The sequence below is a fragment of the Podarcis gaigeae genome (assembly GCF_964106915.1).
Source record: "Podarcis gaigeae genome assembly, chromosome: 18".
Lineage (NCBI taxonomy): Eukaryota > Metazoa > Chordata > Lepidosauria > Squamata > Lacertidae > Podarcis > Podarcis gaigeae.
In genome coordinates this window covers 10712530-10730004 of record NC_139696.1, presented here as the reverse complement: position 1 = coordinate 10730004, position 17475 = coordinate 10712530, and the positions used below count along the sequence as shown (strand labels likewise).

The 17475-nt window shown below is 48.9% G+C and overlaps 1 protein-coding gene across 1 annotated transcript in view; it reads left to right on the top strand.

Moving 5' to 3' along the window:
- MYO1F (myosin IF) overlaps nucleotides 1-17475 on the top strand; it is a 56571-nt gene that overhangs the window by 15783 nt on the left and 23313 nt on the right. Inside the window, exons 3-15 of the mRNA XM_083720235.1 lie at nucleotides 2263-2352; nucleotides 2509-2603; nucleotides 8036-8123; nucleotides 8690-8779; nucleotides 9120-9251; nucleotides 9915-10049; nucleotides 10636-10768; nucleotides 12068-12264; nucleotides 13922-14002; nucleotides 15147-15233; nucleotides 15752-15838; nucleotides 16715-16882; nucleotides 17154-17239. Of these exons, the coding sequence (XP_083576361.1) occupies nucleotides 2263-2352; nucleotides 2509-2603; nucleotides 8036-8123; nucleotides 8690-8779; nucleotides 9120-9251; nucleotides 9915-10049; nucleotides 10636-10768; nucleotides 12068-12264; nucleotides 13922-14002; nucleotides 15147-15233; nucleotides 15752-15838; nucleotides 16715-16882; nucleotides 17154-17239 (1469 nt within the window). The remainder of the gene's footprint in view (nucleotides 1-2262; nucleotides 2353-2508; nucleotides 2604-8035; nucleotides 8124-8689; nucleotides 8780-9119; nucleotides 9252-9914; nucleotides 10050-10635; nucleotides 10769-12067; nucleotides 12265-13921; nucleotides 14003-15146; nucleotides 15234-15751; nucleotides 15839-16714; nucleotides 16883-17153; nucleotides 17240-17475) is intronic.

Sequence of the window (17475 nt, the reverse complement as noted above, 5' to 3'; positions counted from 1 at the left end):
GGTTACAGACGCTTCAGGTTACAGATGCTTCAGGTTACAGACTCCGCTAACCCAAAAATAATACCTCGGGTTAAGAACTTTACTTCAGGATGAGAACAGAAATTGTGTGGTGGCAGCAGGAGGCCCCATTAGCTAAAGTGGTGCTTCAGGTTAAGAACAGCTTCAGGTTAAGAACAGACCTCCAGAACAAATTAAGTACTTAACCCAAGGTACCACTGTAAATAGTATAATAATAATAATAATAATAATAATAATAATAATAATACAGTGGTACCTCAGGTTACAGACACTTCAGGTTACAGACTTCACTAACCCAGAAATAGTACCTTGCATTAAGAACTTTGCTTCAGGATGAGAACAGAAATCGTGCTCCGGCAGCACGGCAGCAGCAGGAGGCCCCATTAGCTAAAGTGGTGCTTCAGGTTAAGAACAGTTTCAGGTTAAGAACGGGTATCCAGAACGAATTAAGTTCTTAACCCGAGGTGCCACTGTAATCTGAAGGTCCACAGAAGTTCTAAGAATTAGCATGCAAGAGAGATGGAGATGGGCTTAGTCAAAGTCATGGGACTCTTTAGCTATGTGGGATGAACGCACACACACCGAAACTGAAAAGTTGTCTCGCTTTCATCTTCCTGCTTAAAAATAGCGCCGCCCACAGCAGCCGTTGTGAAAAGGACTTCCTTACTGTGGCCTGAGTCAGCCAGAAGCGTCACAACCCACATAATCAGGTGCCCAGGGTGATGCTAAAAGGTCAGGTTCGCCCCCTGAGGGCTGGATCCGAACCTGGGTCCGCCTCGGATGTTCCTGGACCATGCAGAGCAGAACCCCAACCACTGCCTCTCAACACTGCAAGTGCAATTGGTGGTGGCGGTTGCTGGGAGGGTGGGAGCCTGGGAGCCCAACAGTAGGTGGCGCCAGAGAGAATGGCCGGATGGTTCTAGCTTGCAGGGCGACCAAGTTTGCAGGCGCAGCTGCACCTTGGGCCAGTTGCACATGCCATGGAGCCTTCGGGCCCATGGGGCACTGCCCCCCTCGCCTCGGTCAGCCATCACCCGGCCCTCACCTGCTTGCTATACTACCTACAACCAACCTGGGAGCTGAGCTTCTTGCAGAATTCAGCAAGGATCAACCCAAGTGTCCTCATTTTCCAGGAATGGTCCTGGATTTAAAGAAGCCACCCCGGCTACTGATTTCATAGAATCATACAATCGTAAAGTTGGAAGGGACCCCAATGGTCATCTAGTCCAACCCCCCCGCAATGCGTGAATCACAGATAAAGCATCCCTGACAGAGGGCCACCCAACCTCTGCTTATAAACGTCCCAAGAAGGAGACTCTGTCACCTTCCATACCATGGCCAAACCGCTCTTACTGTCAGAATGTTCTTCCTGATTTTGAGTCGGAATCTCTTTTCTTGTGAAGTAAAAAATTTAAAGTCTCATATAACTGCATATATACACCACATGTCTGAAACCCCACAGAAAAAGTCCTGAAACCATTTTGTCCATCTCAAATTGACCTCAAATATTTCTCAAGGTCAAGGAAATGGAAAAGCCTCCCCATTGTCTTTTCCTTTACAAATCCTGTCTGTGTATGAATAGGGTGAGCCTGTGACCTGGCTCAGGAAATAAGTATTTATCATTACAAAAGACTGGCCAGGCTCCCAAGGGTATCCAATCAAGCGAGCATTAACAGGTCACCTGCCAGACAGGAGGTAAACAACGCACTCAGATTTCTGTTGTAGACCACCCTTTCTGTGATGTAGGTATGAAGTTTCTGGGGGTGGTCTTGGACTCCAGGGAGGGCAATTTAAAATGTCTATATAAGGGCGGACACACCTTTGTTCTGGGTCCTCCTCCTTCTCCTGCGTGTGAAGGGGGCACCCTGTTGCAACAGTTCAATAAAGATCAGGCTTACTAGCTGCTTTGCTTCTCAATATTCTCTCGTTGGCCTCTGTTATTTTCTCCGACCGATGGAGAACCTACAAAGGACTCTAGAAGGGCTCTTGTGTCCCCCATAAGGGAATAAGGGCAGGTTTTCGTTTATTACACTTGTAACCTGAAGCCACAGGTTCGAGTCCTACCCTACCTAGCTGGAGAAAACAAGAAACCCACATCTTCTCCAGGTTTGAGGTCCATGCTTGAATGCTGGTTTCTGAAGCTGCGGCGAGGAGGTGCATTTCAGGCAAGGTTACCTATAGAGAGAGAAAATATATATATATTCAGAAAGACAGACAGATTATTCCTTAACAGATGGCTCTCAGACCTATATTGGACCTGTCCTCATCTCTGTCAACCCCTTTAAGCAAATGCCCTATTTCACGGACCGAGAAGTGGAACTGTACCAAGGAGCAGTAAGGCCCTGGAGTTGTGGGGCTGGGAGAAGGGGTTGGGGGGCCGCCAGTGGGCACCCCAATTTCTTAAGGTGGCCGAGCCCCTCCCTGCCCTCTGACATGGGTCTGGCAACAGCTGGAGCCCCGGATTCACGCCTCTCTGGTGTTCTGTCCTAGGCTCAGTACGAAAACCCGCCCCACATCTACGCCTTGACCGACAACATGTACCGAAACATGCTCATCGACGGGGAGAACCAGTGCGTCATCATCAGGTAAGGAAACAGAGGGTAAAACAGAATGGAATCACTAAAGAGGATTTGCAGCTGAAATTGACCGAACCTGCCAAATTGGCAAGTCCAACTAGTGAAATTAGGAGGCAGGATTGAAGGAGCATTGGAAAAGGTTAGTCGGTTATTTTTTAAAAAATATTGCTTAAAAAAAAATATATTAAGTTTTGCAATTTTATATTCATCACAATAACATTACGTCAAGAAGAAGAAGAAATACAATTCCCAACTCACACACCCAACTTCCCTCAACTTCCTCTTCTGCCCATTAACTTCTCCTGCTTATGATGATGATGATGATGATAATAAAAATAATTTTATTTATATCCCACCCTCTCTGGCCAGAGCCAGGCTCAGGGCGGCTAACACCAGTAAAATTACAGTAACAACATAATAGGAAAAGAAAAAAAACAATTTAAAATGCAGGTTAAAATGCAATTTAAAATGCAGCCTCATTTTAAAAGTAGTCGATAAATCAAGACCATAAGGGGAGGGAAACATAAGAGTCAGGCTGAGTCCAAACCATAGGCCAGGCGGAACAGCTCTGTCTTGCAGGCCCTTAATATTGCATTCTTTAAGCTGAATATTGTTATATTCTTAACTGAATATTGTTATATTCTTATATTTTTACACCATGATCGTTTTCAATTTGCCTCTTACACTTTGTTATTTCCCTGTTATTACATCTTGATCTCTATGTTTGTTTTGTTAGTTGTAAGTGTCTGCTCAAACCCTGCTAGTGAGTCCACTTCTTTACAATGCTTCTGTAAATATAACATAAATGGTTCCCAGTCTTTTTTAAAGTCTCTGTTGTCCTTATCTCTAAGTCTTCCAGTTAGCTTTGCCATTTCAGCCTACGCCATCATTTAAAAAAATACTATAAAACGTTAAGACGCAAGTAGCCTTAGAGTAAGAACAGTGGTAAAACCTATATTTGAAAATATTGTGGAGAAGATAAGGCACAGAAGGAATGTAACAGGCATCATTATTTGGAAAATTAGGGAAAGCGTGGAGGAGGGCAGAGGGGAAGTCCACAGTGAATTGATTGTTAATTGGAAAAGGTTGTGTTAAGCTCTTTTGAAATACAGTCATACCTCAGGATACAGACGCTTCGGTTTATGCAATTTCGGGTTGTGCATCGCGCCAAACCCGGAAGTACAATAGTACCTCTGGTTGCGAACGGGATCCATTCCGGAGGCCCGTTTGCAACATGAAAAGAGCGCAACCCGCAGTGGCGCATCTGCGCACACACGGGTCGTGATTCGCCGCTTCTACGCATGCGCATTGTGTCATTTTGCACTTCTGCGCATGCGGTGAAACCCGGGACGTAAACTGAAAGAACATAACATGAAGCAGACGTAACATGAGGTATGACTGTACCGGAACGGGTTACTTCCAGGTTTTGGTGCTTGTGCATTTGCAGAAGTGCTGAATCACGCTTTGCGCATGTGCAGAAGCACCGAATCGCTACCCGCGTGTGTGCATACGTGGCGTTGCTGGTTGCAAACGTTCTTCCCACACAGATCATGTTCGCAACCCGAGCGTCCACTGTATATAAATCATTATATATTGAATCATGATCCGGGTGCTTGGCAGCTGGGAGGCCTGATGTCCTGGCAAGCTAGAGAGACCGTGGGGTTTAATCCCCACTCGGTCACTTGCCCACACGTCACGGCCTCTCCCAGCTTTGGGGTTGTCACGAGGGTGAAACCTGGATGCATCAGGGCTTCCCTGGTTTGCTTCAGGGGGTGTGGTAGTGGGAGAAAAAACTCCTCATGTTTTTATCCGCGATCTAATCTAACCTTGGGGTGCCACTGAAGACGGTTAGGAAACTCCAGCTAGAGCAGGATTCGGGGTCCAGGTTGCAAAACAGGGGGCAAAACAGGTTGAGCCTATTCTGGTCCAACTGCCAATTAGTTTCTGGGCCCAACCCAAAGTGCTGTTTTTGACCTGTAAAGCATGGGTAGGCAACCTAAAGCCCGGGGGCCGGATGCGGCCCAATCGCCTTCTCAGTCTGGCCCACGGACGGTCCGGGAACCAGCGTGTTTTTACATGAGTGGGACGTGTGCTTTTATTCAAAATGCATCTCTGGGTTATTTGTGGGGCATAGAAATTCATTCATTCCCCCCCCCCAAAAAAAATATAATCCAGCCCCAAACAAGGTCTGAGGGACAGTGGACTGGCCCCCTACTGAAAAGGTTTGCTGACCCCTGCTTTAGAGCCTTAAACAGCTGAGGATTGCAATCCCTCCAGGACTGCCTCTCCCCATATAAACTGACCCAGACCCTGAGATCATCTTTTGAGGCCCTTTCTCGTGTGCTTCCTCCATGTGAGGTCCGGAGGGTGGCAACACAAGAACAGGGCCTTTTCTGTGGTGGCTCCCCGTTTGTGGAATGTTCTCCCAAGGGAGGCCCACCTGACGCCTTCATTATTTATTCCTCTTTGATCAGGCCATGGGCTGATTGACATCTGATGTCCTTTTAAAATGTGTTGGGGAAGAGGGAGGTTATTGGGCTGTCTGTGTTTTTATTTTCATTATGTACTTTGTGTTTTTATTTTGAGTTTTTATCTTATGAACTGCCCTGAGACCTGCAGGTATAGGGTGGTATAATAATAATAATAATAATAATAATAATAATAATAATAATAATAGGCATTCCTTGCTCTCAGGAGTGAGCACCTCATCTGAATAAATCCATTCCTCCAGTGATATCTAGACAAGGGGCAGATTTCCCTATCGCTGTTCTAAAAAGAGGCATTCCCTGTTCCTGAATAGATGCGTTCTCCTGTCTCTTGCATGCCTTAGATTTTGCTTCTTCTTAGCTCAGGGAACATCTGTGTATAATGAAGGCACCAGGCGGGCCTCCCTGGGGAGAACATTCCACAAGCAGGGAGCCACCACAGAAAAGGCCACGTTCTTGTGTTGCCACAAGACCTCTCGAGGAGGAGGCACATGAAGGAGGGCCTCAGAAGATGATCTCAGGGTCTGGGTCAGTTCATATGGAGAGAGGCAGTCCTTGAGATATTGCAGCCCTGAGCCGTTTAAGGCTTTATGGGTCAGAACACCCAACATCTTTGATTATGAGCCACCTGGGAGTGATATCTGGAGGACCACAGTTACCTCATCCCGGCTCTGGCAGATAGAAGGAGGACTCCTGACTTGCCTGAGCCTCTTTTTTATAAATATAAAAAATGGTCATCTCAGTGGCATAGTTCTGCCCAGTCTATCAACCTTCTCTGAATTCAAATGGGTGTCTCATTCCAATGGCAAGAAACAGAAACCCAGAATTCAGGAGACCACTTCAGCTCCCCCCTGATGAAACATCTGTGGGCCATCTGGGATGATTGAGCAACTCAAAACTCAGCATGAAGGTTACACAGACACTAACATATAAACATACACACTTCTTCCTCTAGCAGAAGTTCTGCTCTTGCCCTTCAAGCAGAACTCCTGGGGCAGGCGTGGGGTTTTGTTTTTTTACCACGGCTGCAGTGACTTAGGAAGAGGCCTGTTGTTAAAGGAAAAGGAAAAGGAAAATATATATACTGTATAAATTTAGGGCTTGGGGGTTTTGTTTGTTTTTCCCTGATGAGATCATTGCAACAGATTTGTTGCAAAATGTCGAGCAACTTCCCCATTGAACTCTGCAGCGTTCTAGCAGAATGTTTGCATTGCAAGCGAAGTTTCATGGGGCAAAGGAGTGTTTCCCATAATAACCAAAGGGGGCATCTTGGGGTCCCCTTAACTTTGGTGACTTCCCAAACCTTGGGCTTTGAGGGGAGCCAGTGGGTCTCAAACCCTCAGCAAGTTAGGGGCTTCCCCTCCAGGTAAAGACAGACTCCGGCGGACAAAATGGACGAGACCAAGACTGGGCCCCATGGTCAAGAAGGCAGTTTCTGCCCGTGCTGTAGAGGGAAGTGTAATAAACGAAAATCTGCCCTTATTCCCTTATGGGGGACACAAGAGCCCTTCTAGAGTTCTCCATCAGTCAGAGAAAATAACAGAGGCCAACCAGAGAATATTGAGAAGCAAAGCAGCTTGTAAGCCTGATCTTTATTGAACTTTTGCAACAGGGTGCTCCCCTCACATGCAGGAAAAGAGGAGGACCCCGAACAAAGGTGTGCCTGCTCTTATATAGACATTTTAAATTGCCCGCCCTGGAGTCCAAGACCAGCCCTATATACATCATACCTACATCACAGAAAGGGCGGTCTACAACAGAAATCTGAGTGCTTTGTTTACCTCCTGTCTGGCAGGTTATCTGTTAATGGTCACTTGAGTGGATACCCTGGGGAGCCTGGCCAGTCTTTTGTAATGATAAATACTTAGTTCCTGAGCCAGGTCACAGGCTCACCCTATTCATACACAGACATACCATTAAGACAGGAATTGTGAAGGAAAAGACAATGGGGAGGCTTTTCCATTTGACGTTGCAGAGAAAACATTTGGTCAGTTTGGGAGTCAGTATTGGTTCCAGGGCTGTTTTCCTGTGCTGCTTCAGACATGTGGTTTATATATTTATGTACATGTTTGCTTGGTACATTTATGAACATTTATTATATATAAAAGACCTTAATTTTTTTATTTCAGAAGTGAGGGACTGGTGGGGCTTGTCTCCTATCTAGGAGAAGGAAAACAGGGATCTCAAATCTTTGCTGCCTTACAGGATATATTTGTGAGACGAAATGGCTCAGGAGTGAACCCTACACAAATCTAGAGCAAAGTCCCTAAGGCGGGCAGGGCCGTCCTAAGCATATCCGGCGCCGTGGTGCAACGCTCCCTATGTGTCCCAGAGTTTTTTAGGGAGGATGGGGCTGCCAGTGGGGCTGGAGGATGTGGGCAGCGGCTGGAGGGCAGCTCCTCCGGCAGGGAAGAGGCGGAGGCTGGATGCGGCACCTCCCAGCTCAGCTGACCGCTTTGTGCCGCGGTGGCCATGGCAGGCACAGGCTCCGGGCGCGGTGCTGCTTCAACGCGGCATGGCAGATGCGGGCGAGGGCGGTGAGCTGATGCCAGGAGGTGCCACATCCAGCCTCCGCCTCTTCCCTGGCGCCCTCCAGAACTTGGCGCCCTGGCGCCCCGTGCCACTAGCCTCTATGGATAAGACGGCCCTGGCGGTTGGAGGGTGCTTTGCATGCCAAAGATGTTGCCAAAGGTCTTGTTCTGTTTTCTTTGGACGCCAGCGAGGCTGAAAGGCGGGTCTTGCCCTCTGGGCAGCCCAGGACCTCCAGACGCACTGACCAGGCTTGGGCCCCAGGGAGGTCATTTCTGAGCTGCTCACACAGCGGTTTGACTTCACCCCCCCAAAGCACACTGTCTCTCGAGACAGATGGCAGTCAACAAGACTGAACTAGGTAGGCCATGTTGGTTTGACTCTGTATACAAGGCAGCTTCTGACATTTTGACGTGTGTGTTTCAGCGGCGAGAGTGGTGCAGGGAAGACGGTGGCTGCCAAGTACATCATGGGGTACATTTCCAAAGTTTCCGGAGGTGGCGAAAAGGTGCAGGTAGGTGATTTCGCCCTTTGACCCTATCCCAAGTCTGTGTTTTGTTTCAGTTCTGCTTCCTGTCCCATGGGCTCGGTCTGGGCTCCACATCTGGCTGGATGACAAACTGATTCGGGCTGATTTAGGATCTGCTGTGGGTTGAGTCAGGTTCAAAGCAGCCTTAGATCGCCCCTGCTCAAGTCCAGCCGTCTCTGGAGCAATCTGGGGCTGTTAGATGGGTCAGAGGGACTGCCAGGTCTTCCTTCGCTGGCCAGCTCCCCGCAGGGAAGCTGCTGGGGATGCAGTGCCCTGCAGGATCGAACCCTTTGCTCACCAGCCGGCAAGGCTAACAAAACACAAATAAATAATAAAACCTTAGCTGAACATTCGCCTTGCCCCTGAATTGGTACAGGTCAGGTTGAGGGTTCCCCAGGTCAGGATCCTGGGTTGAATTCAGAGTTATTTACTCTGCAAAAGGAGGGGAAAACTAGATTCAGAAATGCTGTGAGGGTTTAGGGCATCTCAGTTCCATTTTGCCTTGCTCTCTCTTGCTCAGTTCCACTGATGTTGGTTTCTCTTCCTAACAGCACATTAAAGATATCATTCTCCAGTCCAACCCGCTGCTGGAAGCGTTTGGCAATGCCAAGACTGTCCGGAACAACAACTCCAGTCGATTCGTAAGTCTCTGCAGGGTCGTTGTTTGGGGAGTGAAGACTTGGAGCCACCAGCTTTGGTTGCTGCTACTGACAATAGGGCAGGATGGGGGACCTCAAGTATGGGGACCAAACGCAGCCAAAATACATGCTGGGGGGTTTTTTAGTTGAGATTCCTACACTGAAAAACTGGATTTGCAAAATGACCTTCCTCCGGTGCTGTGGGTTGTCTCCTGCTAAGTTCTACTCAGAGAGCACTTGAAACAAATGGGCCTTGGTGACTCATGCCGATTGGTTTCAGTGGGGCTACTCTGAGTAGGGCGAACATTCAGTACGAGCCTGGGTCTCCGTCTTGCCCTGCCAGGGGAAGTACTTTGAGATCCAGTTCAGTCGTGGAGGGGAGCCCGATGGAGGGAAGATCTCCAACTTCCTGCTGGAAAAATCCCGTGTGGTGAGCCAGAACGAAAGCGAGAGGAACTTCCATATCTATTACCAGGTAGGAGCTGGCGAAGCAGGGCTGGGTCAGTTAAGTGTCTGTGTGTCCATCTGCCTAAGAAGCATATCTAATGTATTGTTGCTTGCTTGCTCGCCTGCCTGCTGTTCTGCAACCATGCTGGAGTGGCTGTGGCCACCTACTGGTGCTTAGGTGAAGTACAGCGTGGTGACAGCCTTGCAATTTTATTGTAAGGTAAGAAATTAGATTTAAAAAATTTCTTCCAGAGACCAACTAAGTTTGTTATTGGTATGAGCCTTCGTGTGCATGCACACTTCTTCAGATACCACACGAAAGCTCATACCAATAACAAACTTAGTTGGTTTCTAAGGTGCTACTGGAAGGATGTTTTTTATTTTGTTTCGACTACAGCAGACCAACACGGCTACCTACCTGTAACTACTGAGAAATTAAATAAAAGTGCTTGTGCAAAGAGGCACAGGGATGAGCTCACAACATGCACCACTATGCACCGACTGCCCGGCCAGAAGTAGGCGTGGTCAAGCACTTTTCCAAGCCCAAGATCTGTTAAAAGTGCAACTTCCAAACCTTGAGCATTATACCATGCACAAAGAATATTGCCTCTTCCATACATTCTCTCACAGCAGAAATCTTTGGTAGAGCTGCCATCTGTGTTGGTGTTGCATATTTTTTCTCGTTTTTCAGCTCATCGAGGGGGCCTCCCAAGACCAGAAGCACAATTTGGGGATCATGAGCCCAGATTACTACTACTACCTGTCCCAGTCAGAAACGTACAAAGTGGATGGAACGGACGACCGGAGCGAATTCCACGAGACAATGGTGTGGTCATATTTTTCCCTTTGCATCCCGAATCATCAAAACCCTGCCATTTATTAATTACCACGGTTTAGGGGTCCCCCTCCCAAATCTGTAGCACCCTTATATGCTCTCCCTGCCTCTCTATCAGCTCCACTGGGCACCAGCAAGCACTGGCTGTTGGGGACGCGGGTGGCGCTGTGGGTCTAGGACTTGCCAATCAGAAGGTTGGTGGTACGAATCCCCACAAAGGGGTGAGCTCCCGTTGCTCGGTCCCTGCTCCTGCCAACCTAGCAGTTCGAAAGCACATCAGTGCAAGTAGATAAATAGGTACTGCTCCGGCGGGAAGGTAAACAGCGTTTCCATGCGCTGCTCTGGTTCGCCAGAAGCGGCTTAGTCCTGCTGGCCACATGACCCGGAAGCTGTATGCCGGCTCCCTCGGCCAATAAAGCAAGATGAGCACCGCAACCTCAGAGTCGGTCATGACTGGGCCTAATGGTCAGGGGTCCCTTTACCTTTTTCACCACTGGCTGTTATTCGCAGTCAGCTATAACATGGACTTACTTCCTCTCTCTCTCTCTTTCCTGGGATTCCCCCCACGCTACCCAAGAATGCCATGGACGTCATCGGGATCTCTGGCCAAGACAAGCAGCTCATCCTACAGATCACAGCTGGCATCCTTCACCTCGGCAACATCGGATTCCAGGAGCAGGGCAACTACGCCCAGGTGGAGAGCCCAGATTGTGAGTTAGTTGCCAACCTGCATTGCAGGGGGGCTGGACTAGATGGCCCTTGGGGTCCCCTCCAATGCTACAATTCTACAACCCTATGAAATATTGCTCCAAATGAAGCGGTGCAAAAGGCCTGGGGAACCTCAAGCCCGGGGGGGGGGGGAGAAAACATGGCCTTTCGGGACTCCATGGCCACGCCCCTCACCAGCCCTGCTTCACAGCTGGAGAGTAGGGAGTGTGTGTGTGTGTGTGTGTGTGTGTGTGTGTGTGTAAGAAACTTGCCCTAGGGAGTAGGATGTTTTTTTTCTCGTGCAAAGTGTCCTTCAAGAGGTATAGGAGATAAATGTTTTAAGCAGATAGATACAGCAGGGGTCAGCAAACGTTTTCAGCCGTGGGCCAGTCCACTGTTCCTCAGACCTTGTGGGGGGCCGGAATATATTCAGGGAAAAAATAATGAACAAATTCCTATGCCCCACAAATAACCCAGAGATGCATTTTAAATAACACATTCTACTCATGTAAAAACACGCTGATTCCCAGACTGTCTGCGGGCCGGATTTAGAAGGTGAGTGGGTCGGATCCGGCCCTTGGGCCTTAGTTTGCCTACCCATGTCCTAGAGCAAAATATACATCAGTATGACCCCCCCCCCCAAAAAAGACCATAAAACCTTCATTCCCTCCCCCCTTTAATCATAGATATGAGGCATCCTTAAGACATAACTGGAATTTTATTTACAGTACAGTAAAAATCAGGAACCGGGATGGCTTCTGTCAATCTGGGAGTGTCCCACGAGCCCCGCTGGCTGCTTACCTGTGTCTTGCGAACGGCAGGGGCTGCTTAAAATGGCGGGCGTTCAAGTGCTGCTGCTGCTGCTGCTGCTGGCATCATCAAAGCCCAGCTCCCTTCCTCCTCTAGGCAGGGCAGGGAGAAGCCAGGAGGTGGGAGGGAGGGAGGAGGTGCAACCAGCACCGCCATGGGAGGGAGACAGAGGGAGAGGGAAGGAATGTGCGCACTGGCGATCCATGCGGCGATTCCCGGACCATCTGTGGGCCAGATCCAGAAGGCAATTGGGCCTGATCTGGCCCGCAAGCCTTAGTTTGCCTACCCATGGGTTAGGCTGAGGGAAGATGGCAACCAACCCCAAGTTTGTCAGGCAATCTTTGTGGTCCAGCAAGGGAGTGTGAACCGAACTACCCTACAAGGTTGTTGTGAAGATCATTCCCTAGCCCTGGAATTCAGGGTTATGCAGTGGCCGTGAGTTCCACAGGCCTCTCTAGAGATGCTCAACTGCCTCTCCCTCCCAACCCCAGTGCTGGCCTTTCCTGCCTACCTCCTGGGGATCGACAAGAACCGACTCAACGACAAGCTGACCAGCCGGAAAATGGACAGCAAGTGGGGGAACCGGAAGGAGTCAATCAACGTGACCCTCAATGTCGAGCAAGCTTCCTACACCCGTGACGCCCTGGCCAAGGGGCTGTACTCCCGAGTCTTTGACTTCCTTGTGGAGGTGAGGACTGGCCTCATCCTGGTCCAGGGTGTTAGGGGAGGCTGGGGCCACTGGGCAACAGGGGGTCTTGTCTATCGCTTCCAACTCTGTGGTTCTTTGGATCCCAAAAGTATTGGGACAAGATGGCAGCCCCTTCATAGCTACCAACTCGATGGTTCTTTCAATAATAATAATAATAATAATAATAATAATAATTTATTATTTGTACCCCGCCCATCTGTCTGAGTTTCCCCAGCCACTCTGGGCAGCTTCCAACAAAGATTAAAAATACATTAAAATGTCATACATTAAAAACTTCCCTGAACAGGGCTGCCTTCAGATGTCTTCTAAATGTCAGGAAGTTGTTCTCTTTGACATCTGCTGGAAGGGCGTTCCACAGGGCAGGCGCCACCACCGAGAAGGCCCTCTGCCTGGTTCCCTGTAACTTGGCTTCTCGCAATGAGGGAACTGCCAGAAGACCCTCAGCACTGGACCTCAGTGTCCGGGCTGAACGATGGGGGTGGAGACACTCCTTCAGGTATACTGGACCGAGGCCATTTAGGGCTTTCAGGGTCAACACCAGCACTTTGAATTGTGCTCGGAAACGTACTGGGAGCCAGTGTAGGTCTTTCAAGACCGGTGTTATATGGTCTCGGCGGCCGCTCCCAGTCACCAGTCTAGATGCCGCGTTCTGGATTAGTTGTAGTTTCTGGGTCACCTTCAAAGGTAGCCCCACATAGAGCACATTGTAGTAGTCCAAGCAGGAGATAACCAGAGCATGCACCACTCTGGCGAGACAGTCTGTGGGCAGGTAGGGTGTCATCCTGCGTCCCAGGTGGAGCTGGTAGACAGCTGCCCTGGACACAGAATTAACCTGTGCCTCCATGGACAGCTGTGAGTCCAAAATGACTCCCAGGCTGCACACCTGATCCTTCAGGGGCACAGTGACCCCATTCAGAACCAGGGAGTCCCCCACACCTGCCCGCCCCCCTGTCCCCCAAGAACAGCACTTCTGTCTTGTCAGGATTCAACCTCAATCCATTAGCCGCCATAATCAAATATGGAAGGGTGAGACTAGTCTTCTTCTCTCTTCCGACTCTATGGTACCTTGGAAAGCAAATATGGAAGTGTGAGAGTGAGCCATTCATAACTTCCAGTTCTATGGTTCCTTCAAAATCATTAATGGAAGGATGAGACTTGTTTGGAGAGCAGCCTGTTTCTTGCTTCCAACTCTGTCATTCTTTGAACACCAAATATGGATGGGAGGAATAGCCTGAGAGTGTTGGAACAAGATGGCGGCCCATTTCTTCCTTCCAGCTCTATGATCCTTTAAAAACCGAACATAGAAAGACGAGAGCCGCCTGTTTGTTGCTTCCAGCTCTATAGTTCTTTGAAATAGAGGAGTGGGGGGACTATTCGGCAGGATCCACCATTGGTCCTACATGAGACCCCTTGAAATCCATGGAAAGGGTTTACTTGGGCACATTAAGTCCAATGGGTTTACTCTGAGTGGAACCTAGCTGGAAGCAACCCTTTGCCTTTAGGATTAGCAGGTTGGGCAAGATGGCAGCCTGCTTTGCTGCCGGTTCCTCGGTTGTCCGCTCTGCATTTGTGCAACCTTCTTGTCATCCTTCCGCCATGTTTGGATGGTAACCAATCCTCTCTCCTTTGCCTCAAGTCCATCAACAGAGCCATCCAGAAGCCGCACGAGGAATACAGCGTTGGCGTTCTGGACATTTATGGGTTTGAAATATTCCAGGTAGGTTGTCTTTGTTCAGAGCAGCCCCTCTCAAGGCCCTGCTCCACACCTCCTTGAGCCTTTTCACCTGGCTGAAAATGAGTCCTTGAACTTTGATAATGCCTCTCGCTTGCTGGGATGAAGGGTCAAGAGGGGTGTCTCTGTGAGAGGGTGCAAGAGTGACATTTGCATGCACTGCCCCGCCCACTTTGACCTCTGGCCCCGCCCACCGCTGCCATGTGGCCCCCGGAATCTTCACCCAAGGGGAACACGGATCTCACTTTGAAAAACCACCCCAGGTTTAGAAGATAAGTGTGGGGCTTTAATTCTCTCGCCATCTCCAGAAACCACAATACACCGATCGCCACAGTTTGCAACCTGAACTGGGCACGTCTCTGTTCCCTGTGATATTATTATTATTATTAATAATAATAATAATAATAATAATATTTATTTATATCCCGCCCTCCCCAGCCGAAGCCGGGCTCAGAGCGGCTAACAACAATAAAAGTAACACAGCATTCTAAATTCAATTCATTCTAAAATCAATTCAAATCAAATTAATGGCAACCATTGGGCTAGAGTTCTGTGAGGATTACCAAAGGAGGAGGTCAGGCTGTGTCTCAGCCAAAGGCCTGGTGGAACAGCTCTGTCTTGCAGGCCCTGCGGAAAGATGTCAAGTCCCGCAGGGCCCTAGTCTCTTGTGAAAGAGCGTTCCACCAGATTGGGGCCGCAGCCAAAAAAGCCCTGGCTCTGGTTGAGGCCAGCCTAACCTCCCTGTGGCCTGGGACCTCCCAGATGTTTTTATTTGAAGACCGTAAGGTCCTCTGTGGGACATACCAGGAGAGGCGGTCCCGTAGGTACAAGGGTCCTTGGCCGTATAGGGCTTTAAAGGTTAAAACCAGCACCTTAGACCTGATCCTGTACTCCACCGGGAGCCAGTGCAGCTTGTACAGCACTGGGTGAATGTGATCCCGCGGCAGGGACCCTGTAAGGAGTCTCGCCGCGGCATTCTGCACCCGCTGAAGTTTCTGGGTCAGTCTCAAGGGCAGCCCCACGTAGAGCGAGTTACAGTAATCAAGTCTGGAGGTGACCATCGCGTGGATCACAGTGACTAGGTCAGGGCGAGAGAGGTAATGCCTTTTAATCTCTCTCTTCCCATCAGAGAAATGGCTTTGAGCAATTCTGCATCAACTTTGTGAATGAAAAGCTGCAGCAGATCTTCATCGAGCTGACGCTGAAAGCAGAGCAGGTGAGGTCTACGCCAGGGCTCAGGAGGGCGAATGCAACGCTCCAGACCACTTTATATGGCCCCCTGCAGTAGACAAGTCATTAAACATTTAAACGCCTTTAAGCGGTTTGTTGCTGATATCTATGCATGCCACCTTGAATGTATTTTAATATAGAAATGCAGAGTCTAAAAGAAATGAATAAACATATCCTGCTGGCTTGCCTGCCCAATATTCTGCTGTAATGCTAGAGCTACAGCAGCCATCAACTGCAGAGTGATGACAGCCTTACAACTGTATTATATAGCAAGAAAAAAACTGGAGTTTGGAAAGGGTTTCCTCTCCCACCCCCTTTCAAGGTGAAAAGAGGGGTTTTTCTAAAAACAAAATCAGCAAGTGTGCCCATCTAAGTCACTTGACAGACGGCCTCCCCGCACATCAATCAGGGTGACATCAAGAGTTAACTCCTCAATTCTTGATATGTTGTGGTTTCTTTGAAAATAAAAAACCTCGCATTTCCAGCTCGTTCTCTTTGCCTTAGGAAGAGTATGTGCAGGAAGGGATCAAATGGACCCCAATCGAATATTTCAACAACAAAGTGGTGTGTGACCTCATCGAAAACAAGCTGGTAAGAGAACCTCCCCCCCCCAAAAAAAGTCCCCTTTTACAAAACAAAAGGTGTAAAGGAATGGTTGAGCATAGACTGCTATACCCTGTACATTTACGGTAAATCACCTGACTTCCTCCGAAAAAATAACCCTGGGAACTGTAGTTCACCCCACAGAGAGCTATGATTCCCAGCACCCTGAACCAACGACATTTCCCGTGGTTCTTTGCCATTCATGGGCTTGCGATGGGTGGTGTGTACATAGCTGTACTCAGAGGAAGCCCGTTCAGACTTAAGGACACGCGTGCCTAAATTCCATTCATTTTAACACGCCTACTCCGAGTAGAATTTAATTGGGTGCGACCCAAAATGTGTGCATAGAGTGTCAGGAGTTCAGCCTACACTCGAGTAGGACCCTGGCAGAAACAGGCACATTCTCTCCCACCTGGTCGATCGTTTGGGAGCTTCAAAAGCTTTCTTCAGCCCGAACATCACAGTGACCGATGCCAACCGACACCGGCACACTTAGGGATCCGCAGAGTTTGTGCATCATGCGTGACAGACCTCAGCAACTCAGCATTTTGGCTAATCTACTTTATTTACATATAAACACACACGGAGCACGGCAACATGTCTCCCTCTCTCTCTAGCATCAGACAGCAAAGAGAGAAAAAACAAAGGACAATAGTCCCACTTCACGGAACACAGAAACACAAACACCCTGTCTCCGTCACTTCCCACTCTGTGGAGTCAAAACATACACTGTCATGTGATAGACAACAATCCCATGACTGCAACCAGGGAGCAGGAATTCTAACATAGAGAACAGGCTGAATGCCAGCAAGGCTGAATCAGGACGTAATTAGCCCCCCTCCACTCTTTTCTTTCAACTCCCAGAATCCTCCTGGCATCATGAGCGTCTTGGATGACGTCTGCGCCACTGTGTACGCCAAAGGCGACGGAGCTGACCAGACACTCCTTCAGAAGCTGCAATCGGCTGTGGGGAACCACGAACATTTCAATGGGTCCAATATGGGATTCATCATCCACCATTACGCTGGCAAGGTCTCTGGAGCTCTGTGGGGTGCTATTCTTATCCACATCAGTGGTTCCCAATTAGCTAATTTGCTATCCTCATATTATTTTGCTTTTAAAGCCCATTTTTAAATAAAACTCTTGTGGATCTTTCCCCCCTTCATTTCATTTCTGCACATGCGGCATCGGCTGGGGATTCTCTGTTTGTGACTCCTGCATTGCAGGGGGTTAGTCTGGATGACCCTTGGGGGACCCCTCTTCCAACTCCTCCATCCTAAGATTCCATGGCGCTCGTTTCCAGGTCTCCTACGACGTGAGCGGCTTCTGCGAACGCAACCGGGACGTGCTCTTCACAGACTTGATCGAGTTGATGCAAAGCAGCGAATTGTGAGTTGCCGGGATCCGTGCGGTCGTGAGTTTCCCCGGAAACATCTGGCAGTTAGAAACAGGCTCTGGGAATTTGCTAGATCCAGGATGGGAAACCAGGTGAAATTCAGTGGCTTCTGGAGGGGCTGCTGGTTCCCCTATCCTTGACAGAATAAGATTCAGTCCCTGCAGTATGCAAGACATGGAGAGACACGTCTGTTTAGAAGAGGCACTCAGTCCTGAACTACATAGAGATT